This window comes from Lagopus leucura, unplaced genomic scaffold (genome assembly GCF_019238085.1).
Source record: "Lagopus leucura isolate 7727_CA_CO unplaced genomic scaffold, USGS_WTPT01 Super-Scaffold_100009, whole genome shotgun sequence".
Lineage (NCBI taxonomy): Eukaryota > Metazoa > Chordata > Aves > Galliformes > Phasianidae > Lagopus > Lagopus leucura.
The window spans coordinates 23056154-23077003 of NW_024962266.1; the positions used below are offsets into that span (position 1 = coordinate 23056154).

At 37.8% G+C, this 20850-nt stretch overlaps 1 protein-coding gene across 4 annotated transcripts in view; it reads right to left on the reverse strand.

Annotated features, from left to right (window-relative positions):
• Positions 1 to 792: 792 nt before the first annotated feature.
• The window catches only part of FAF1 (Fas associated factor 1), a 144790-nt gene continuing 124732 nt past the window's right edge, over positions 793 to 20850 (reverse strand). For all 4 annotated transcript variants that reach the window (XM_042873359.1, XM_042873358.1, XM_042873361.1 and 1 more), the window contains 4 exons: positions 19275 to 19355; positions 18741 to 18818; positions 15087 to 15302; positions 793 to 3262 (listed from right to left, as the gene is read on the reverse strand). In XM_042873359.1, coding sequence (XP_042729293.1) covers positions 3179 to 3262; positions 15087 to 15302; positions 18741 to 18818; positions 19275 to 19355 — 459 coding nt within the window. In that variant the 3' untranslated portion in view covers positions 793 to 3178. The remainder of the gene's footprint in view (positions 3263 to 15086; positions 15303 to 18740; positions 18819 to 19274; positions 19356 to 20850) is intronic.

A 20850-nucleotide genomic window follows, 5' to 3' on the forward strand; every position in this document is an offset into this window, starting at 1 on the left:
TGAATCATTTAAGGAGTCTGACCACAAGGCTCAATAAGGAAATGCTTCAGTCCTTCTGTGAATCCGGGTCACAATGATTTCGTTTTTCTCCACACACGGAAGAGTGAAATCATATGGTTTTTAGTAGAAATAGTACTGTAATTGAAAATTTATTTTAAATTTCTAACGTTACCGAGTACATACAGTTTACGAAAGCCAAAGTCCTTTTCTGCTACATTAAAAAGAATAAACAGACCCCCAGCATAGCTCCATTAGAAACTCCCTCGGCACTCTCACTAAATTGAAGAGTGCTCATGCAGAGAATACATGACAAGCACCTGTGCTCTGCACGTTCTCTAATGGAATTTAGAACAGCAATGTCTACAGCAGGAAGTTTCTTCAAAAGCCAAAGACAGCCCCAGCTTCACCATCATGCGCTGAAGGCCAATGTCAAAAGCCAACACATCGTACAGGATTCCATTCATTAACAGTCATTCCTTTAGACTTAAAACTAACGCATTAATCACATTGATGATGATCCACTAATGTGAGGAACCTGGAGATAAAAAATGTAGAATCAGGGATACCTTCTGCAATAAAAGCGTTACAGTTTTAGGTTAATGCTGAATTAGAAAATTAGTCTGTAGAACGATGAGAGCATTAACCATGTCAGCAGAGCACATGAAGTGAATTCCATGGTTTAAGAGAGCAGAAAATGATGGCAGAGACTATTAACATTTCTACACAGAAAATGGCTCGCACTGAGGATGTCATTTAGAGAGATGACTAGATGCCCGCTTTTTGAAATCAGTATTTAAGGACAAAAATCATAAATGCTTTATTTAAATTGAGTGATACAGTTGTTTTGGCAGAATGCACCTTCTATACTGCTCCTGGTCTATGTACCAGAGGGCAGTAACACCACCACTTTCAACACTTCCAGTTAATTCTCACCACAATGTTTTGATAACGACAGTGTATTTTTCAATGTGAACAAAATAGGGGAAAAAAAGCCCTAAAATTTGTCTTGGAACAAAAAAGGCCTAACAGAACCTGGGAGCACTGACTTCAACACATTCAACAAATATTCAAGTCACATTTGATAAATTTACAAAACTAGTATCAAAGTAAAGAATATAAAGTCAAAATACAGAAATAAAGTTGAACGAGAGAAAACAGCCCGCTGAGATCAAACAGAAGTTAAACAGAACAGGTTAACAGAAACAAGTTAGCTGAAAGGTTGCTTCTGCAATATTTCAACAACTCCTTTCCCCAACAGCAGCTCAGAAAGAAGACAAAAGAAAAAAAGATATGCATCACTTTAAAATCCTCCTGTATGTGTTACTGTGATTGTTTGTAGAAACAGCGCCACCCCAATTTGCAACCTATGCTAATGTCATATTTAATAAACGGTGGATCTTTTACCAAGAAAACAGAAGTTGAGAACGAAGCATCTGCATTCAGGTTTCCATTACACATACATTTACCTTTCTATTGGCTATGAATTCTTTTATTTGTGAACTGCAAATGGTTAAGATTCACTTACACTTCCAAACCTTTTGTTTGTCACAGACAATTCACTTCTAAAAGTGTCTGATGTAGCACTCACTAATTACAGAATTACAAAAGGTAGAATAAGGCTTTCCCCTGCTCCAAAATTTATATTTTTGGTAAAGGTAACAATATATGAGCTTCACTAACACCCTAATAATAGGCATACATATAACTTTATATCACCATCCTTCCAAAGAAAAGACTAAAGACTAGAAGATGTATGCAGTTGGTCTTTGCTTAGTATGAAATTTCCAAAACAGAACTCCTGCTACGATAAGCACTGTGTATTACATAGAAACACGTGGAAAACAATGTGCCAGGCACTACCAAACAAGTTTGGTTAGTAGATGACAATTCTGCAGTGCTATGTTGCACTATCCTGGAAGTCCAGATTTAAAAACAAAACAAAAACAAACAAAACCCCCCCAAACCAAGCTGTTTTGATGCACATTTGGCATTAAGTGTACTTTCTGATTTTAGACCGAGTATGTTTGTTCCATGGTTGAGGAATTTAAAGTACCAGATTTCTCCTCATCAGACAGCAGGTAGCTGGTGCATACATTTCAGACAACGGATCTCGGATTTCTTCAATTTGAGATGGGATCAGCAATCTACTGCTAAAATGTCCAAAGTGTGCAACAGTAAGGCAGATTTCTTACTACACCGTCTCTTGAGATAACTCATTGTTTGATGGAACAAACAAGGTGCTTTAGAACAACAGAGTAATGGGATACAAACAAGCCCAGAATGAAGGAAAACCGCCAAAATGGGAACTGCCATTCCTTTCTCAACGGGAAATAAAGAACTTTTGTATCTGGTATTTGAAAGGTTTTTAACAGCTGATATTCAATAACAGCTGAAGTGTTGGCAAGATACCAGCTTTCTGGTCCTGGCCATTTCTAATGTTATTTAAATATTCACATCATGCAATAAGCAGTTTCACACACTGCAATGTAATGGAAAATACTTCCTAAATGAATCAGAACTGAGACCCAAAGCAGAACCAGCAAATAAATACCTCGCATATATGTCAAACTATATTCTTCAAACAAAACCTTACATCTTATCAAAGAAGTCAGAAAGTACTAACAAAAATTATATGCCTTCTACCATAATACTGTTAAATTTCCATGGCTGAGAATGTCCTGTTATTTTTTTTTTTTCTGCCTTTTAAATTAGGTGACAAAGTAGAAATTCAAACACAGAGATAAAATGCATATATATGAGAGCACTGGCTCAGCGAGATATCAAATATACAGCATTCTAGTGTCAAAAGTACAGGCAGAAATGTCCAAGATTTCTTGGTGAAAAAGGGGCATTTGAGGAGTAAAAATTCTACTTAACAATCACTCACATTTTAACAGTGCATTAATTATAACAAAAGCTGGATGATAAGTGAGCAACATAGTCATAAGGTTCAGTGTTCACAGCAGAATTTCATCCTCTGCTCATTTAAACGAGGTTGGAACATACACTCATGTACGTGGAACTTTACGTAGCTATGTTATTTCAAATTCCTGCAAGAGGCAAAGTTGTGACATTGAGTTGAGTTGGATGATAGTACAAGATGGCGTCGATGAAGCGTTCCTCTTGATGCTGTGCCTCTGGCTTGTCGAAAGATGATTAGTCCTACAATCTTGTCTGATTATTCTTTTGCCTCTAAGAAAAGGGTTTCTTGAGGGTACAGTTTTACCTCCAGTAATGATTTATTTGGATCCAGCTGGGTCACCTGTAAAGACGAGAATGAAAAGATACACGTAAGTAAACTATTTTGAATTCCTTATCTTCACAGTTGAGATTTTTTACTATAAGAAATCTGCCAGTCACAGTGGAAGGTGTCAGCACTAATTCCCAGAATATGGTGGAGAAATGAGTAGAACTGACATGAAATCCACTGAACACCAAGTCCAGTGCAAGGCAGGCAGTAAAAGCGCTCTGCAGTAAGCAGAAGGGAGAGAGCAGGACCTTCCTCCTTCCACTGGGAGCGAGATGCTGCATCACCATCTGGCAGAACTGCATCTCTGCCCAACTACTGCAGTGTATATATATCATGCATGCATACGTGTGAGTGGAATATGTCTACATATCATTTACATTTACACAGTTACATGCATACATTCATGTTATAGGATTGTTTACTGGAGTCTTGACTTCTCGTCGCATTTATAAAGGTATGCAGACGATGCAGGAAGGAACACAGCAGAATTCCAGTGAGAGATCATAGTGTTATGCTGTGGGTATAAAGGCAAATCCACACTCACAGGAGTTTTTCCTGGAGTTAAGTTTGTTTATACCATTTCATGCCACTGCTTTCTAAAACTATTTGGAAGAAAAAATCAGCCTCGATCAAACAACATATTACGAGTTAATATAAGAAATTATAAATGTAATATTTTTCTTAAATGCATAATTTACCACTCCTGTTACCAAGTAACAGAAACAGTACTGTGCCTTTTCTCTTCCCCTCCCAAAACAGACAAATTTAAAATATATTTGTACCTCACTTGTTTCACTGGATAACTGCACTCTCTTAAATAATGAATTACCTTTAAAGAGCCTATCACTTCCTACGTCCATTAAAATCGACAGTTTCACCTTTCTGACTGCAACAGAATTTAAATCATACATATATGAGACAGATGCATATATACATATCTGATATATACATCAGATGCATCTCATTAATTAGTTTTCCAAAGCAAGGACATATTTTCTTACACTTCTAGTAGTGTGGGGAGCTATTGCTAAGTGGCTGAAGAGAAAAATAATTTGCAAAAACACCAGAGTCAATTTCAGATTCCTATTATCTACAGTCCAATTATGCATTCCTGCAGAGGTGCCACTTAAATTATTGAAAGGTTAATATCTTAGAAAGCAAATCTGTTATGTAAAAAACAGCCAAAGTAGTGCATTTAAGTTTGTGATTACAGAAGTATGCTAATTAAGTATCTTGTTGCATTTTTTGATGCTTTAGTATTCTACTACAGTCCACTGCGCTCCAACACAGAAAGGGATGCAAACAGGAGTCTCTGCAATTCACTGCACATAATGTATCGTGCACCTGGAAAAAAAAAGCAATTCTCCTTTTCAGTTAAAGCCATTATCTAATTAGATCTCTCTGCTTTAAAACCCTGCAACCTCTTCCTGCAGGAAAAAGCAGGAGAGAACAAAAACAAATCTTCCCTACATCTGATGAAAAAACACTGAAAAGCAAACGCAGGCAATGAAAACAATATTCCAGACTGTAAGCTTATGGAAAATAATTATTCATTATTAGTATTTTTATTTCTATTTTTAAAATTACTATTTGTATCCTAATTCAAGGTCCCTATCCTAATCTAAACCCTCAGGTTTGCAAACTTCAAGTACTTCAAATTTTAACAGCGCGTGATGCTCTTTCCTCAAAGACCTTAAGCTCAGAAGGTTGGTTAAAAGCACTGTGGAGTACCTGCAGCAAAAGGACTGTGCAGATTTTCACCATAATTTCAGTGTGCTGCTTAATTCACTGAGGGACAGCAGAGTTTGCAAATGTTTACACCATTACCCAATTAACTAACAATATGGCTCATGCATCTGTCAACAAACAAAGCTGTTGTTGCTTTGTTTTAGCTCCTTGGCATTTTCTGTTCATATAGGTCGCCATTGTACTTAATTATCACACCATAACCCTTCTGCAGCTTCTACTTTGTTATTTGTGGTTTGTAAACATAATGTTCACTACAAAGAATAGCAGCCTTATTAGTGAATCCACCTCCTACCAAAATAAATGGTTTCTCTTGTAAACATATGAAATATAAGACCCAAGATGCTTTGAAAGTATTTTTGAATAGACTTAGAAACCAAAGAATTATGCATAATAAAGATTAAAGAGCTGTAACCCACAAAGATGTGTCCAGCGCAGCACATTAATAAATTATATTAAGTACACCTATGTGGGTTATTTCACAACACAAAGAATTAAAATATTGTCGTATTTAAATTTGTGTACTTTGCTTCATCAGCATCAGGACACATTTTGGAGCCCATTTCAGTGCTGAGACTTTGCTCTCATGTCACTGCACCGTGTTCTGCTCTAAAGAGCTCTGCACATTACCTAAGTTATACTGTCTACAAGCTCCACACTTGTATTACTTAAAGATTTATTGCATATTATTAACAATTACGCAGGAAATAATTTAAGCATGTATTTATATATTTAATCTCATTTGCTCCCATTGAACTCACTCATAACATAGGTACCCATAATGCCCAACTACATGGCTTCTTGATCATGGTTACAAAATAAATTTAGTTAAGCACTCTGCACTTGCTAATCAAATACCAAAAGCTCAATGTTTCTCTGTATTTTAAAGTCCCACAATGTTTGTCTTACTAACAATCACCTATATGCATTTTTAGAGTCTGCACACAACTCCCATGGTGAGAGCAGTGAGTGAGGCACATGTACTTAAAACACTCATTTTATGGTTTTATTAAGTTGAATTCTTAGCGTTATATTATAATGAAAAGTAAAATAAAAGCCCCAGAAATGGGGTTCCAAATTTGCATAGTGAGGGGGGCGGCAAAGGAAAGGCACAATGCTGAGATGCTGAGAGTACATTAAGTGGCAGCAAAATGGCTAAATATTCAAGCACAAGGATTCTGTAGAATAACACGTATATGCATTTAGCACTGACTCAAAGCCAAAGCAAACAGTATGTTAGGAGTTTTCATTTTTAGGCAAACGACTTTCTGCACAGACTGTGACACTCTTCAGGGGAAGGTTTCCTAGCAAGGTGCCCAGAGGTGGTAACAGGACCTTATTTCTGTCAGTGCTGTACCTTGCAATCAAGCTATAGAACGTTTCAAAGTACATTTCAGTTGGTAAAACAGCATTTTCCTTCCATCTGTGGATACAGTTTTATAGGGCCTTATGCTTTTGTGCACTAGAGCTAAGGTTTAATCCAAGCTTTTAATTCCAAGAGCTTCACTATATAACTTGTGCTGGATTGGTGCACAGGAAATGCGTTATTGCAACAGGCATTTTTCAAATTAATTCTGTGGTAATTATTTCAACTAAGCACAAAATAGCTGGCTTGAAGTACTTCTGCAGCACTTTGAAGTTTGATATACAACTACGCAAAACCACCAAAGGATAGCTGTGCTAATTTCTGTGTTTCTCTTGAAGAACGCAGTAACTACTTAGGCTTTATTTTCAACAAACACCTTGTTTGTGCTGTTTGCTTTTAAAAAAAGACTCAATGGTGAAAAATATTACTAGCATAAACAACACTTTGTTCCTTCTCCGATCACTTTGGTATGATTTCTGTCTTCCCCTTTGCTGTCCTATCCATTCTATCTCACGCTCACATCCTGCACAGCTGTACTTTAACAATTTCAAAGGTGTGGTTCCTTACCCTACCCAACTCTGCAGGGAAAAGATAAAGACATAAAAATGGCTTTGTGCCCAGGAAGGTCATTTAAAAATAAAGAATCAAATACACAATTATTATGACACTTACCCAAGCAGTAAATATCACACCCTTCACCTTTCTCTCCACCCTAGGACAAGGATCTGATTCCTGAGCAGCACAGCCTCTATGCCATTTACACACGCATGAATACATTTAATGAATCTAATGGACAAAGAGTTCTTTTACTCTGTTTCCTAATCCTCCTGAAGTATAAATGCAATAGAAATTACTTAAAGGCACACCTGGTAAAGCACCAGGTCTGTTTAGAAAAACTATATTTTCAGAATGACACATAAACAAATACAGTGAATTCTTCCCACATATTGAAATATCCATGGGTTATAGAGATAATGTGTCCAACCAGTGCAACAAACAAAAGTAGGGGTACTTCACATAAATATATGCAATTAGATCTGGTTTAGTTGAATAAACTTTGAGATGATTTACATCTGAATTGAAGAAAGCCATCTCAAATAAGGAAAAAATAAGTCATAGTAAAAGACTTCTAGTCTCATTCTAACTTCAAAGCCTTAATGCAGATACATCACACTCCCTCTCATTTCACTCCAGTGATTTTCTTGAAACGTTATTTTAGATTCAGCATATTTAGTCAGTATATTTACTGAGCAAAGTAACAGATACAGATAAGACAGAAAACTGATGCTATATAGCCTGTACTTTGAGCAAGCTTTCCTGTCTTATAAAAGCTGTACAGCTGCCTGAGATATCCTCTATCTCGTATTAGCTGTCAGCAACTTATCATAACTGTTATAAGAAGAGAATTTGCTACATAGATTTTAATCAGTGCAGAAACCTTAATTGCATTACTTGTCTTTTAAGACAGTAAATTAAGAGAAAAAAATAGCAACTGTATTCTTCTTGGTTTTATAAAACACTAAGCATAATGATAATATAAATAAGCAGTGTAAATAAGAAGCCCAAGCTTGACGTTGCAGTGAAAGGCCTGGACTACTTGGTGCTTTTTACAAGTCCAACATTATGAATTCATGATTCTACTGACATTTTTTTAATTGGGAAAACTACATCACGTTTGCAGAACAAAGCTTAAAAGAACATAAACACTCATCACTCTTACATGCACGTAAAAGAAACGGCGATACTGATAGTACTGAAATATCACAGAAGTTGCCTAATACATGGAGAGCAAGAAGTCGAGGTTAGTGCTGGTGTCTGAGCCGGGTGAACAGCCTGCACACACCTGATGGTGCAGCTCTCCTGGTGCCAGCAAATCCCAGACCAGCAACGGAGAACTCCAGGTTTTGAGGGCAGAGGGAGTAAAGCTCTCCTCAGATTTTTTGGTCTTTTATCCCTTCTGTTCGGTTTGAAATCAATGATCTGTTCAGTAATTCTCCGTGTGATTTCTCAGAAAAAAAGAGAAACTGATGGAATAGCCTGGAACACCTCTTTTCCTGACAAAGGAAAAGCTCCCTCACCTTCACACTATTTACTTTCGGTTTTCTTGCTGAGTGTAGAAAAGATTTAAATAGTGGCATTTACAGATCAGAGCATTTGTATGTGAAGCGTCCTTTCCGCTGTGCCAAGGAGCAAAGCAGTCTGTCACTCGTGGGCACTGCTGCCAACGTGCTTATACCAAACTAACCATTATTCATGCATTTAATTATTTAAAAAACGTGCTAGCTGCAGAGATAACAGAGCCCAGCCGCAGAAACTCTGTAGCTTTCAAAGTACATATTGATGACGTGCTGAAAGAAAGCTGCATCTTCTGAAAGTCTGCGAATGTATAAATGCATTTAGTGCCTCAAATGCACTGCAAGAACTTTGCTGTGCAATCGTAGGTCCCGAAGGGGAACAGACAGGAACACAGTCACTCACGTGAGAGCGATCCATGATTGCATTCATATGAACTTCATTATAACTGCATGGAAAAACAATCCAAAAGGATTTTTATCAAGTTCAAAGGATTAAGATGTTCAGCTAGCACAATGGTATCTACAGTATAACATTGTGATTGGTAGATAGGTAAATAGAATGAAAAGCGCGCCTAAGACTGCTTTGGTGAGTTAGTCTGATGTATTACTTATGCAATTACCAAAACAGCAGGAGATCATTAAATTTTCTGGTAAGCAGACACAGCATTCTTGGTATCATAGTACTACAAAGGCTCTTTATTGGTATTTTATCATTATGTTTTCTTCCTACAAGGGGAATGAAGCTGCAAAACTGACATTAAGCACAAATTCCGCAGAAAGAAGGTAAAAAATGACTTTGAGCTACTTTACGCTGTATCATGCCATATCCAACAGCAAAGCTCCACGGCTTAAACAAGGCATCTTCCTCTTAACAGGCGTGCTTTCAGGGAGCACGCCTCCCTGAAATACATGTTTTGTAAAATGGTGCAGTGCTGAATAAAAGAACCCTTCTGGTCAGAGGGATGTGCTTGGATGCAATACGTTAATCACGTGGCTGGTATGAGTCACTGGGCTAACTAATGAGGATGACTCAACTAGGAGCTCACATCCAGCACTGAGCATTCATTTCTCTGGTGAATGCTTACTTCAGTGAGTCTTAAGTAGAACAGCTTATCTGAAATGCACTCCTATTTGCTGAGATTAGTTAAACATTCCCCATATTCAGACAGAATTGTCACACGAGATCAGAAACTATACTCACCTACAGAACACAATTATTTTTAGAGTAAATGAACATATACATTTCCTTCCTAAAGTGACTTTATATAAGAAGTGGTTTAATCTTTCTCTTTAGGTATCACAGTTATGCAAACATTAGGTCTAAAGAAGCCGATCAAATCTTTCATTCTTGGAAGAAAACATGGAAATCTTTTCTATAATACTTACAGAATTTTTTACTACATCTATGGAAATTACATTTGCACAAAAACAGGCATTACATTTCAAGGAGCATCTACTCTGTAATAACCTCAAGAACTACAAGCACTGCTGCCAACTTCAGCAGGATGAGAATATCGACTACTCCTTTTGTAGGTGCTGGCCGAAAGAAGGTGACACTGCTTCAAACTTATCAAAACCAACAAACATAAGGATTGCAAGGATCAGCATTCTGGTTGCAGCTATACCTGCTCCAGCCCTCTGGAATTCAAAAGTTATCAGTCCCATCGTTCCGCCGTTAACAGCAAACAGGAAGAAAGACCAGAAATCGTGCCCTTAGAAGAGGCACGGGAATATGCTGGTCTGCTATGGCCAATTTACTTAGACAAATTCTCAGTGTCTTAACTAAGCTAAACACAGCTGCTTGAATAAATAAAATAATATATCCTCAAAGAGAGAAAAGGCAAGGGCAGGTAGTATTGACATAATGACAGTCTGAACTGCCAGGAGGAGGGACGTCAACTCTGTGCCTGTGGCCTCCTGCAAGTTAGATAAAGTTGATAATTACATGCCATCATCAGATATACTGGCCTGAATAATTTTAGAGTACTGTGAAAGAAAACAGATAGGCACTATTTTATATAGCAGGAAATACTATTGATATTGCTGCTTAAATTATGTGAATCGTGTTACATTCTGTTCTTCTGAATCCCTCCTTGTTCAAGCTCCATTCCCAGATTATGTGAGTGACTAAATACTAAAACTGCTATTAGGTATAACCAGGATACTGCACAAATCCTCTCTCCAGCTAAATATTTCTTCATTCTTTCTATCAAGATGATGTTAAAATTGAGAAGTGGTCCTGGACATGCATTTTTTTTCAGGAACTATTTAATGAGTTTAAACACCACCTAATGAGTTTAAAAGCAGATTATTAGAAAGGAATTAGTTTGCACTGAGTGCAGTGCAGAACAATTCATACACGGAATGGATTCTAGAATGGACTGAAATACACAAAATTGCTGAACTACCTAGTGCAGTCGTACAGGGATCATAATTTTACCCTTTGGGAGTACCAGAGGACAGTCACATGTTCAGATGAGTGCTGAGCACTGATGCTTAACTTACTATTCTGTTGCTGCATTTTCACCATGGGAGTAAAAAAGGATTTCTCCCACCAGAACAGTGAAATGAACAATCTTATCTGGCTTTGTCTCACTCTGTATTTCTACACAACATGAAGAACGGTTTGGCACCAAATTTGCTGAAATCCTGATTGTACCTCATTTAAATAGACATGTGACTTGAGTTAAATTCATTTTCTGTGCTTTCAAGGGACGCAGATTTTTGTTTCTGTTTATTCAAACTGCTGTTGAAATTGGTTAATTAAAAGGATTTAAAAAATCTTAATACTCTAAATAGAGCAAACTGGTTCTGAATTATTAAGCAACATTTTAAATGCATTTAAATAACCTTAAGTGACTTAACTGACACCTGATCCTAAGCTCTGTCTCAGAAAAACAAAATGTGAAATACTGTAGAATCTTGGCTTACCAGGGCTTCCAGATACAGTAAATAAAAAGCTTAAGTTTCCAAAGCAGCCTGCAAAATGCATTCTCCTGAATACATAACTACATAATCCACTTCAAGGAGAAATGAGAAGAAGAATTTGTACGCTGTAGCTTTGATTTTTTAGTTGAAATTGGTAAGCTCAAAGTCTTTATTTGCTAACGAGATGGACTTGAGAGAGCTTTCCAGGACCTCACCTGCTGATACAAATCACAGAACTACAAATGTACCATTAATCCCTATGGCACTCATTTGGGTGGATTTGTTCAGCACGATTTAAGCACAGCTTCAACTAGATATGGTAGATTTGGTACATTTCAGCTTTTTTCCTGCAGCATGATCAAACGCCCAGTTCACAAGACATTAGAGAGTTACAGGAATACTTCTGCAGATGTCCACAGAAGGAAGTGAGGAACCGGTCATACAGAAGGTCTACAGAGTTTGGGAGAAGCCAGAACCTGCAGAAAGCAGGCTGAGATGACTCGTGAAATCAGTGTTTGGGAAGGCTTTTGAAAGGGCCTTGATGAAAAAAATGTGAAAGAGAAATTTGACTGAACAGGCTAATATGCTCAGTGTAAGCTCTTCTCTGTTATAGCTGAATGCATTCTGAAGATTAGAGTGACTGTTGGAAGAAAAAGAACTACAATTCTAAAACCAGCACACACGTTTAAACAGCATATTCATTTACTTCCATAAAGCCTTTGCAGGTGCATTTAAGAATAAGGCAGAGAACTCGTACCACTGCTTTTGCTCAGAAGGATGTGCTTGCCAAGCATTTTCAAATGTAGAGGAACAAATTACCTGCTGGCTCAGTCCACTAGTGTGGAATACCTTTCTGGTAAGGTATGCAGTTGTGTCTTGGTTAAGGCACTGAGAAAGGAGGTGGTTAATATCTAATTTCAGTGCTAGTAGAAAGAACACAGTCAGTGACAAAGGCCCAATAACAAGCTGCTGCATGTGCTTAAATGCTTTGGAATGTCACTGCTGCTTTAAAAACTACAAGTGGTGTCTAGAAAAGGTTAATCTGTGTATTTACTCATGTGTAGAAGTTTGTATTTACAGTAGGGTTATGATACCAACTTTAAGTTAGCTAAGGATATCTGTGTAAGCAACTGGAACATAGAACTAAGATCTAATGAATTTCTGTTTACCAAAGAAGTGAAAATACTTCAATGTATCGAGGCTGGTGGCTTTGAAAAGTGTATTTTGAAAAACAGGTAAAAATTCTTCTGACAAGTTTCCCACCAGAAAATGCTGATTTGCTTGGAGATAATCCCCTCATTTAGATAAGTCAGATACTTCTGGGAGTGTGTATGTTAGTGTAATATAGATAAGGAGAGAAGAAAGATTATTAACTTGAGATCTTTTCATCTAGCTGCAGTGAATGCTCCACAAAGTAATTCTGATAACTTCAAAACAATTTTTTGTCTTCCAAAAATGTTACATTTTAAATACAGAAAGACAATTTAAATGGTATCTTTTTTTCTTGAGCACAAGCACTGCAAATACTCTGTTTTTCTTTTTTTCCACAGACTTCAACGGATGTCTGTGACACACATAGCAGAAGGGTCTTGTCAACTTACACTGCACTTTGAAGAGGCCGTATGCCACAAAGCCTAAGGTAACAAATGTAGTCAGCATGCTTTCAATGCATTCATCTTTTCATTTTTTAAACAAACAAACAAAACTCTTCTCTTTGTGGCCTAAAACAATTCCAGCTTTCCAAGTTCCATGTGGAACATGACAGATGTCATTTACAGTTAGAAACCCCCTGGGGATTACTTTCTATCTGTTAGTTCTGGTGGTCATAATGGCAACCAGATTCATACACTGCCACTGAGTCAAATCAGCATGAATCATTTATGTGACTCCTCAGACATGGCACTATTAAGTTGGAATCATAGCAAAAAGATGACAGGGTCTTGCAACAGACCAACAGCTCTGTAGCCTGCCATGAAATTCTTTTTCCACCTCAGTGTTTTCTCCCTTGCAGTTTCACAAATTTACTGAGAGTACCACCCCATTCTGAATTAGTGGCCTGTCTTCTTTTCCATTCCTTTTTTGCTTGTTCTCGTTTGAGCCATCCAGTCAATTAATGCTGACAGGGATGTGATTATATACAGATACAGCCAGTCTAAACAGTGAGGTTTTAAACTGCAAAAATAAAAAAAAATACAGTAATGTCTTTACAGGTTTTTGTGGAAGTAAAATTGTACTCAGACAAATGTATTACAAGCAGAGAGCTACAACTTGCAGAATATTTTAAATACACACGAGCATTGGTTGGACTGTAAAAGATTCTTCTGTTGAATAAACTGAATGATCTATAGCACTGGAAACACAGCTGACTTCTAATCTTTGGTTCCACTGGAAACAGCATCACATGCTTAAGGAGTAAAGTTAATTAGTGATTAATGACATTGCCTTCTCAGTCGGACTGATTAAGATTCTCAATAGAAGACAAGGTAAAAAAAAAGCTGCAAGTACTACAATCTTGTTTACAGAGCTATGCCAAATATCTTCAGAAATCACATCCACTCCCAAGGTCGTAGCTTGTTAATGACATTATTTTCTTCTCCTTTTGGAGTACTTGTATTACTTGAAACAACTGACAAATCGGATGATAAAGCAATAAGTTGATGTCACAAAATAGTACTGTCACCATGCCAGTCAGAGCCCTATTCCTAGTGAACTTCCTCCATTGGCAGTGATGAGAAAGAAAACGGAAAAGCAACTCAGATAATGAGTTCCCTTGATGAAAAATGGCTTTACCAGTCACCTGAAGATTTCCCTTGCCCAGAGCTGCCCCAACTCATTTGCAGTACTGCGGTAGTGTGGTCAAAACCTGCTGTATTTCAGTCATTGCTGATTGGCTCAGTTTGTAGTCAACTCTGTATCACCCATTACCTTCACCTTCACCTTTTAAGCAGCACCTCCTGTTACCACTGCAGTTAGACCCAGTGACTATTACTTTTGCTGTAAGGTAATGAATGACTAGATAAAAAGTGAAAGTTAAATTGTAGTAGAGTAATAAGCATATTTTGAGGGAAATCAAGTAACCAGCACACAAATATCCACTGACAAACCAACGGAACTGAATTTGCTTTTGTAAGCAGTATGTGGTATTGACTTTGAAAATCAGTCCCAAGCAAGTGCATCATCAGAATTTGGAGGTAGGAAGCATAAATGACTACTTAGTTGTAATGTAACAGGTGGATGAATAATTCATCACAGGGTACTGACTAGCTCAAAACCACTTATTATCTGACACTGAGCCTTCCTCCTGCTTGTGACATAAAATTGCAACAAAATGGCAAAAATAAAATGACAGAAATACCAGCCTGTGACAGACCTGAACAGCATGCTACCACTGATGCTGTTTTCTGCGAGACAGGAAGCAGGAGATGCAGGCTCACAGTCAGAGTTTACAGAGCTTTCACTAAATGTGATCCACAACTTGCTTGCTTCAGAAACTGAACATTTTTTTTAATGCCACTGGAAACAGATTTTGCAATGCAATTTTGTACGTAACATGACAGCACTGTTAGGTTAGCATCTGGCTTGCTCCCAGCCACGGTGCTTGGCAGCACTCTGGCTCACGCACGCGTATCTTTTATCTTCCACCACCCTATAACGTACCGGTCATCTAAACATGGACAACTCAGAAGCAGTAGTATTATTCCTGGAAGGTATATTTACTCACATCTCTCCTCGGAAAGGTGCCCAGAAGCTTGTATTCCTCCCAAGGATATCCCTTGGAAGCCACAAAATCAAAGACAACCTGCAGCTTGCTGCTGGCCAGGAAACGCCGCTCAAAGAATTCTCCGCTGGGCGTCCGAATGCGCAGCTTGCTGACCGACTCGGTGCTTTCCTCTTTTGGTTCTGGAGGCAAAGACTGCTCAAGAGAAAGCCTGATAGCCTGAGGAAAAATAACCATTTAGGTTGTAATATTAACAACAGATGAAAAGGATAGAGAGCTTTTTTGTTTAAGTCTTACAGAATTTCAAGATATACCACAGTGTTCCATAGTTTTGTTTAGTTACCAGTGAGCCATGGTTTTGCTTTATATCTCATTGACAAAATTATTTCTATTCAGTCCTTAATAACAGCGCACCACACAACTAATAAAAATAAATCCTTTTTTATAACACGTATTATTGGGTCTACTGTTAACGCACAAAAGAGATAAGAAGTAATTTAATCGTTTGGCAGAAAGCCTTGAAAAATTTGAAAGAGAGTAATTGTCAAGCAGCCAATTGCTTCCTTAATGGCTATAAACTGAAGGCAGAAAAAGTATTTCTTGAAATGCACTTGTTATCGAACTGCCTTCCTCCTAAACAGAGTTTGTAACAGAGACAGGGGCACTCGGTGGCAGCTCAGAATAAGAAGAAATATATGTAGGAGAGTTACTATGAATAAACTAAGACACTGCTAGACATAATAAAAAATATCATGAAGATGTATTAGATACCTATTGTATATACAAAAATCAGAACAGTCAAACAAGAAAATTGGTCAGACAGACATAGGAGCATTAAGATTTTAAGACAGCAATTAATATTATCATTTGCAGGACAATTACTCCAAGCACAGCTGTGCACATCTTCTGAAACAACATGCATGCAACCAGGCAGCACTGCAATGACCAGGGCACATCATGTATCTAAATGGTGTGTGTTTTGATGATGTTAAGATTTTAAGGGCAGAAATCAAGTCTATCCTTCTTTCCCTGCCCCAGAACCTACATTAACACTTTGATCACAATTAAAAAAAGGAAAAAAAAAAAATCAACAACCACCACCACCACCAAAGATAGCTAATGCCAGACTGCTGCAGTAGGTAGGCTTGATTTTCAGGGATACCAAGTGCTGTTGGCTCTCTTGGACAGATACTGATTTTTCTTACAAATTAGATCATACTTAGAAAGCAGTCCTGTTAGCTACCACCTCACTTAATGCAGCAGTTAATGAGAATCACAACGAATACAAAAAGCAGCATAGTAATTCCTCATCCAAAATGCACCTCTCCAAAATGAAGAGGCAGTCAGGCCTACATTTCACCTAGAATTCACCTTGATTTTCAAGGAACTTTCATGATGCACAGTTGCTATTTGTGCCTTTGAAAATCTTCCCAAGGTCATTTAGTTACAGAACTGATGGAGGATGATTATGTTGAAGGGAAAGGAATGGGCAAGAGCAAGATGATGAAGCCTTTTAAATAGTCTACTTCTTACACACGAATCTCTAAGCAAATTATAGCTCAGTATAAATATTTATACATAGAACTTGAGTTCATTTTTGCTCATCTACTATGAGATTATATTTTAAATAGATTCTATTTTAATTTTCTCTCTCTTCACACTCAACCACCTGCTTACTGTCTTTCTGTTTTGACATTTCCCCACACAGTATAACAACAGATGCTACATTATTTACGGAACCCAATCAATTATATTACAGAAAAATAAACAACAGTAGCTCATTAGAGCTCCTTTCTTTGTGCAAAGAATGCGTCGCTCCCCAAAGTAACCAGTCTCCCAGGCTTCAACGTGAAATGGCAATTTACAATGGATATTCTGTACCAGCAAATCAAGTCAGAAAACAATGATGAGATGGATCACATTAACAACTCTTGAATCTGAGCAAGCAATTTCAGTTTTGTTGATAAAAAGCTGTTGGGTATGTGAATAGCTCAATAGTCTGACTTCAAATATATGACCTGAACATAAAGGCACTTCTGTAAGTAAACACTGTTGCAAAACAATTCAGTATAAGTAATCTGTATACTTGAAAATGGGAGTGTTAGTAAACATTATTGTTAAAATCCCTTTTGTTCTACTAAGTAAACAGATCCTATTATTTTCATTACTGCAGCCTACATTAAAACAGGGAAGCCCACGCTGGTTTTGATAACAGGGACTAGTTTTGCAGGCTTTATGTAGGAAAACAGTTTTCAGAAGGGCAACGTGTTAGAAAAGGTTCAGGAGCAGATATACTAAAGCAGACTGAATTATTATTTCTGTGCATACAAAATTACTTAAATAAATAAAACATACTTATTATTTCAATCTGGTGATGGATTTCTCAGTAACTGTTACTGCTACAGTACTGATTCGTTTCCAATTGCTATTGACCTCACAGAATGGCAGCCTTTTACCTGACAAAATTCTCACAGTCCAGCTCTGTACGTTGCCCACCCAGCTGTGTTTTATTTTTGATTCGTGGCTTATGTTAACAACAGGAGCTAAAAAACTCACCAGATACTGTAGGATAATACAGGAGAAGTGAACTATATTTCTACCAAACCACTGAATACGATGGCTCTGACTGAATCCAGTATTTACAGTGCAGAACTGTTTAAAAGGATTTTGAATGCTTAAATGGTTCAGATTTTCTAACGCAATTATCTTGGTCAAAATATATATGCAAATGCATTGCTTATAAAGTTTGTTTATCAGGTTTATCTCAGGGAATAATAGATGCATTGGTAGCCAACTTTTTTCAGTTGTGTAATGCAATTTTTTCATACATCAGCAAAGTACACAAGACTGAAATGTCAAGTATGTATTTAAGTCTGGGAGGAGGGGATGAGGAAGGCCGTGATTCATCAGGATTCTACTGGGCTTCAACTAAATGGAAAATTAAATGAGAATATAACACCAAATTCCAAATCTCCATCAGCGATGGGAGACAGAGCAAAAAAGTTATATAAGCTCCATGAAAAAAAAAAAAGGAACTCTCATGTTTTATATAAGTGAATAAATATTCAAAATATATATTTGTGGTAATATTGAAACTATACTCAGGAAATACAGATTCAATTGGGACAACGCTCAGTCAACTCTGCTTTCAGTCAATGCATTTATGTGTATTGAAAATTTTATTCAAAGGTTTCAAAGCCCTTTTCAAATAGCTGTGTTTCATAGCAGCCCTGTAAGGACATCTATTTCAAGACCACTTCACAGAACAGCTGAAAATCCTCTAATGACTAGCCTGTTTCACCTTTCTGTTGAAATGTGGTGGGGCTTCGGGGGAAGAAGCATGGCTGTAACACAGCCTTTTTTCTTCTCTTTCAAACTATAAAAAATATTCAATCAAACTATTTCAAAATATATTCTGTATTTGCCAGGAGTCAAAAAAGAGGAAGCCGCTAACATAAATCCATGCACATGGTAATTTATACCTGCAGCTATGCCTATGTTGTTTTACACATATATGATAAGAAATTAATAAAAATATTGAGGTTCACATTAAAAAGCACACTTTGAATTAAGGTTACAAAGTGTGCTGAATGAAAGCTGTGACCTCCAGAAGCATCAAGAATCCAGAAAGCAGCTTGAAGAAGTGAAACAGCCCACCTCACGCTCTTCCTCCTGTTCTTTCCGAATCTGTTCCAAACGAAACTGCTCTGCCATTTCTCTCTCTTGTGCTTCCCTCTAATAAATAGAAACAAACAGTAATCACACATGTATTCAGTTCACTTTCCAGCATTCTGTTTAGTGGTGTCCATTAAGCTGTATGAAAGCAAAGAAACTTCTTAACTGTTCTGTTGGAACAGGAATGGTTCATGGATGACTGACATATCTGCATAACATAAAGCCATATGAATAAAACCTTCACAGTCCTCTTGAAGCTTGTTAATGGAAAGTAATCTCAACTCAACTTCTGTCGTCAGGAATTTACAACATTATTGTGATTGTTTACATATATTTTGAAACCTCCATTTTGAATTGCCTAACCATTTCATTGCCACTTAAGGCAATTACAGCTCCTACAGCAAAGCTCTAATCTTAAAAAGCAGAACTGAAGTGAGGGAATCCTCTGCTCCACAGAGATTTCACCACTTGTAAAGAGCCCCATGTCCCAGCATCCGCTCTGCCACTTTCCCACACCTTTGCTCTGTCAGCCTCGAGCGATATGCGGTATGCCTCATCCTGCTCCCTTTTCACATTTTCTCTGGCTTCACGTTCATCCTGGGGAAGAAAAAAAAAGAAAATGAAAACTAGCAGCACACAGTGACAACCAGGACACATATCTTTATGTTCACCGCTATTTCCTACCCTCAGTGACTTAATAGAAGTATATTTGATATCTCATAGGGATGTCAGTCATGCAGCTGACCACTTGGCCTGCCTTGTAGTAAGGAAGGGCATTGCGCTGTTCAGAGAACAAGGCTGGATTTTAGCTTGCTTTCTGCTCCAACTGACAGCAGGCAAATGCTTGTCCTTCATGAGCATGCCTGCTCCCAGGTCCTTCCTCGGTAAACTTGTCCTCAGAAGGATCTGCCTAGGGTCATGGCTATTAAGCATCACCCACAGACCTCAATTCATACTGAATACAACAATTAGAAGTAACAAGCTCTGCCCTGAAGTGTCTCAAACACACAGAGGCAGGCAGACAAGAAACATGAGGTTAGCGTGCCACCAAACCTAGCAAATTATCTTATTAGCAAATACAGCACAAACAGTAAGAGATCATGAAAAATATGCCAGTGACAAACTGAGGCATCATCCATACAGAGGAGGATCACAATGCAGATATCCCTGAAAGCTGGAATAACTGCAGCAGGGTGATATCTGACAAAGCAAAGTACGCAATCCATTGCTCTGTCCTCTGGTGCTGCAGCCATAGAAGAGCACGCTGCTCTGTGCTCACTCTTCTCACATCCTATAATCCTCCCAGAGCCCTGCAAAGGTTGCAGTGTTTCCTACAAAAATCAGTAAGGTTTAGCTGCAAAATTGCTGGTGGGCTCAGTGCTGTCACCCAGAGTCAGCAGCAGCAGCACAGCACTTACACTGGGGCTTCAAAGAAATGAAAACCTACCACTCACTCCTTTTTGAAGCATCATGGTAATCTTTCCATTTATCTGAAAGGATTGTTCCACAGAAAGGAATCATTTTCCAAACAATCCAATCAATCTGTTCCAAGAAACTTCTCTACTTGGCAAAAACTCAGTGGAAGGAGAGTACATCAACTGTTACTGTCAGGTTATGCAAACATGCTGGAATGTTCCTCAAATGAAACTCTTTAACGTCCTGGTGGTTAAGAACTTCTGAAGTTGCACATAACCATAAGAGAAAAGGATAAATTGCAGTAAAAAGTATACAACCTCCATCTGGAAAGCAATAAGGTATTTCTAGAGGAAACTCTTCTTCTTTATAAAACAGGATCCAAAATTATTCTGCAATCAGTCTCTCCTAAATTTCATTCGCAGAAGACAGAGAAACCATTGCCTTAGTTCAGCAGAGCTACAACGTGAGTAGACTGAATTCTTCCAAAACATTTTGTACTTTCTGTAAGCACACCGCAAGTTTAAAATGGTGGGAAGTAGAACTATCTTCCCAACCAACTTACTGACAGGAGACCACTTGAGGCAATCTCCAGGGGACGAGCATTTAAAAAAATATTAAGAACTGTGTTGGAGACAATCTGTTCAGCTTTTATGTTTTGCAACTTCATGCATTGTCA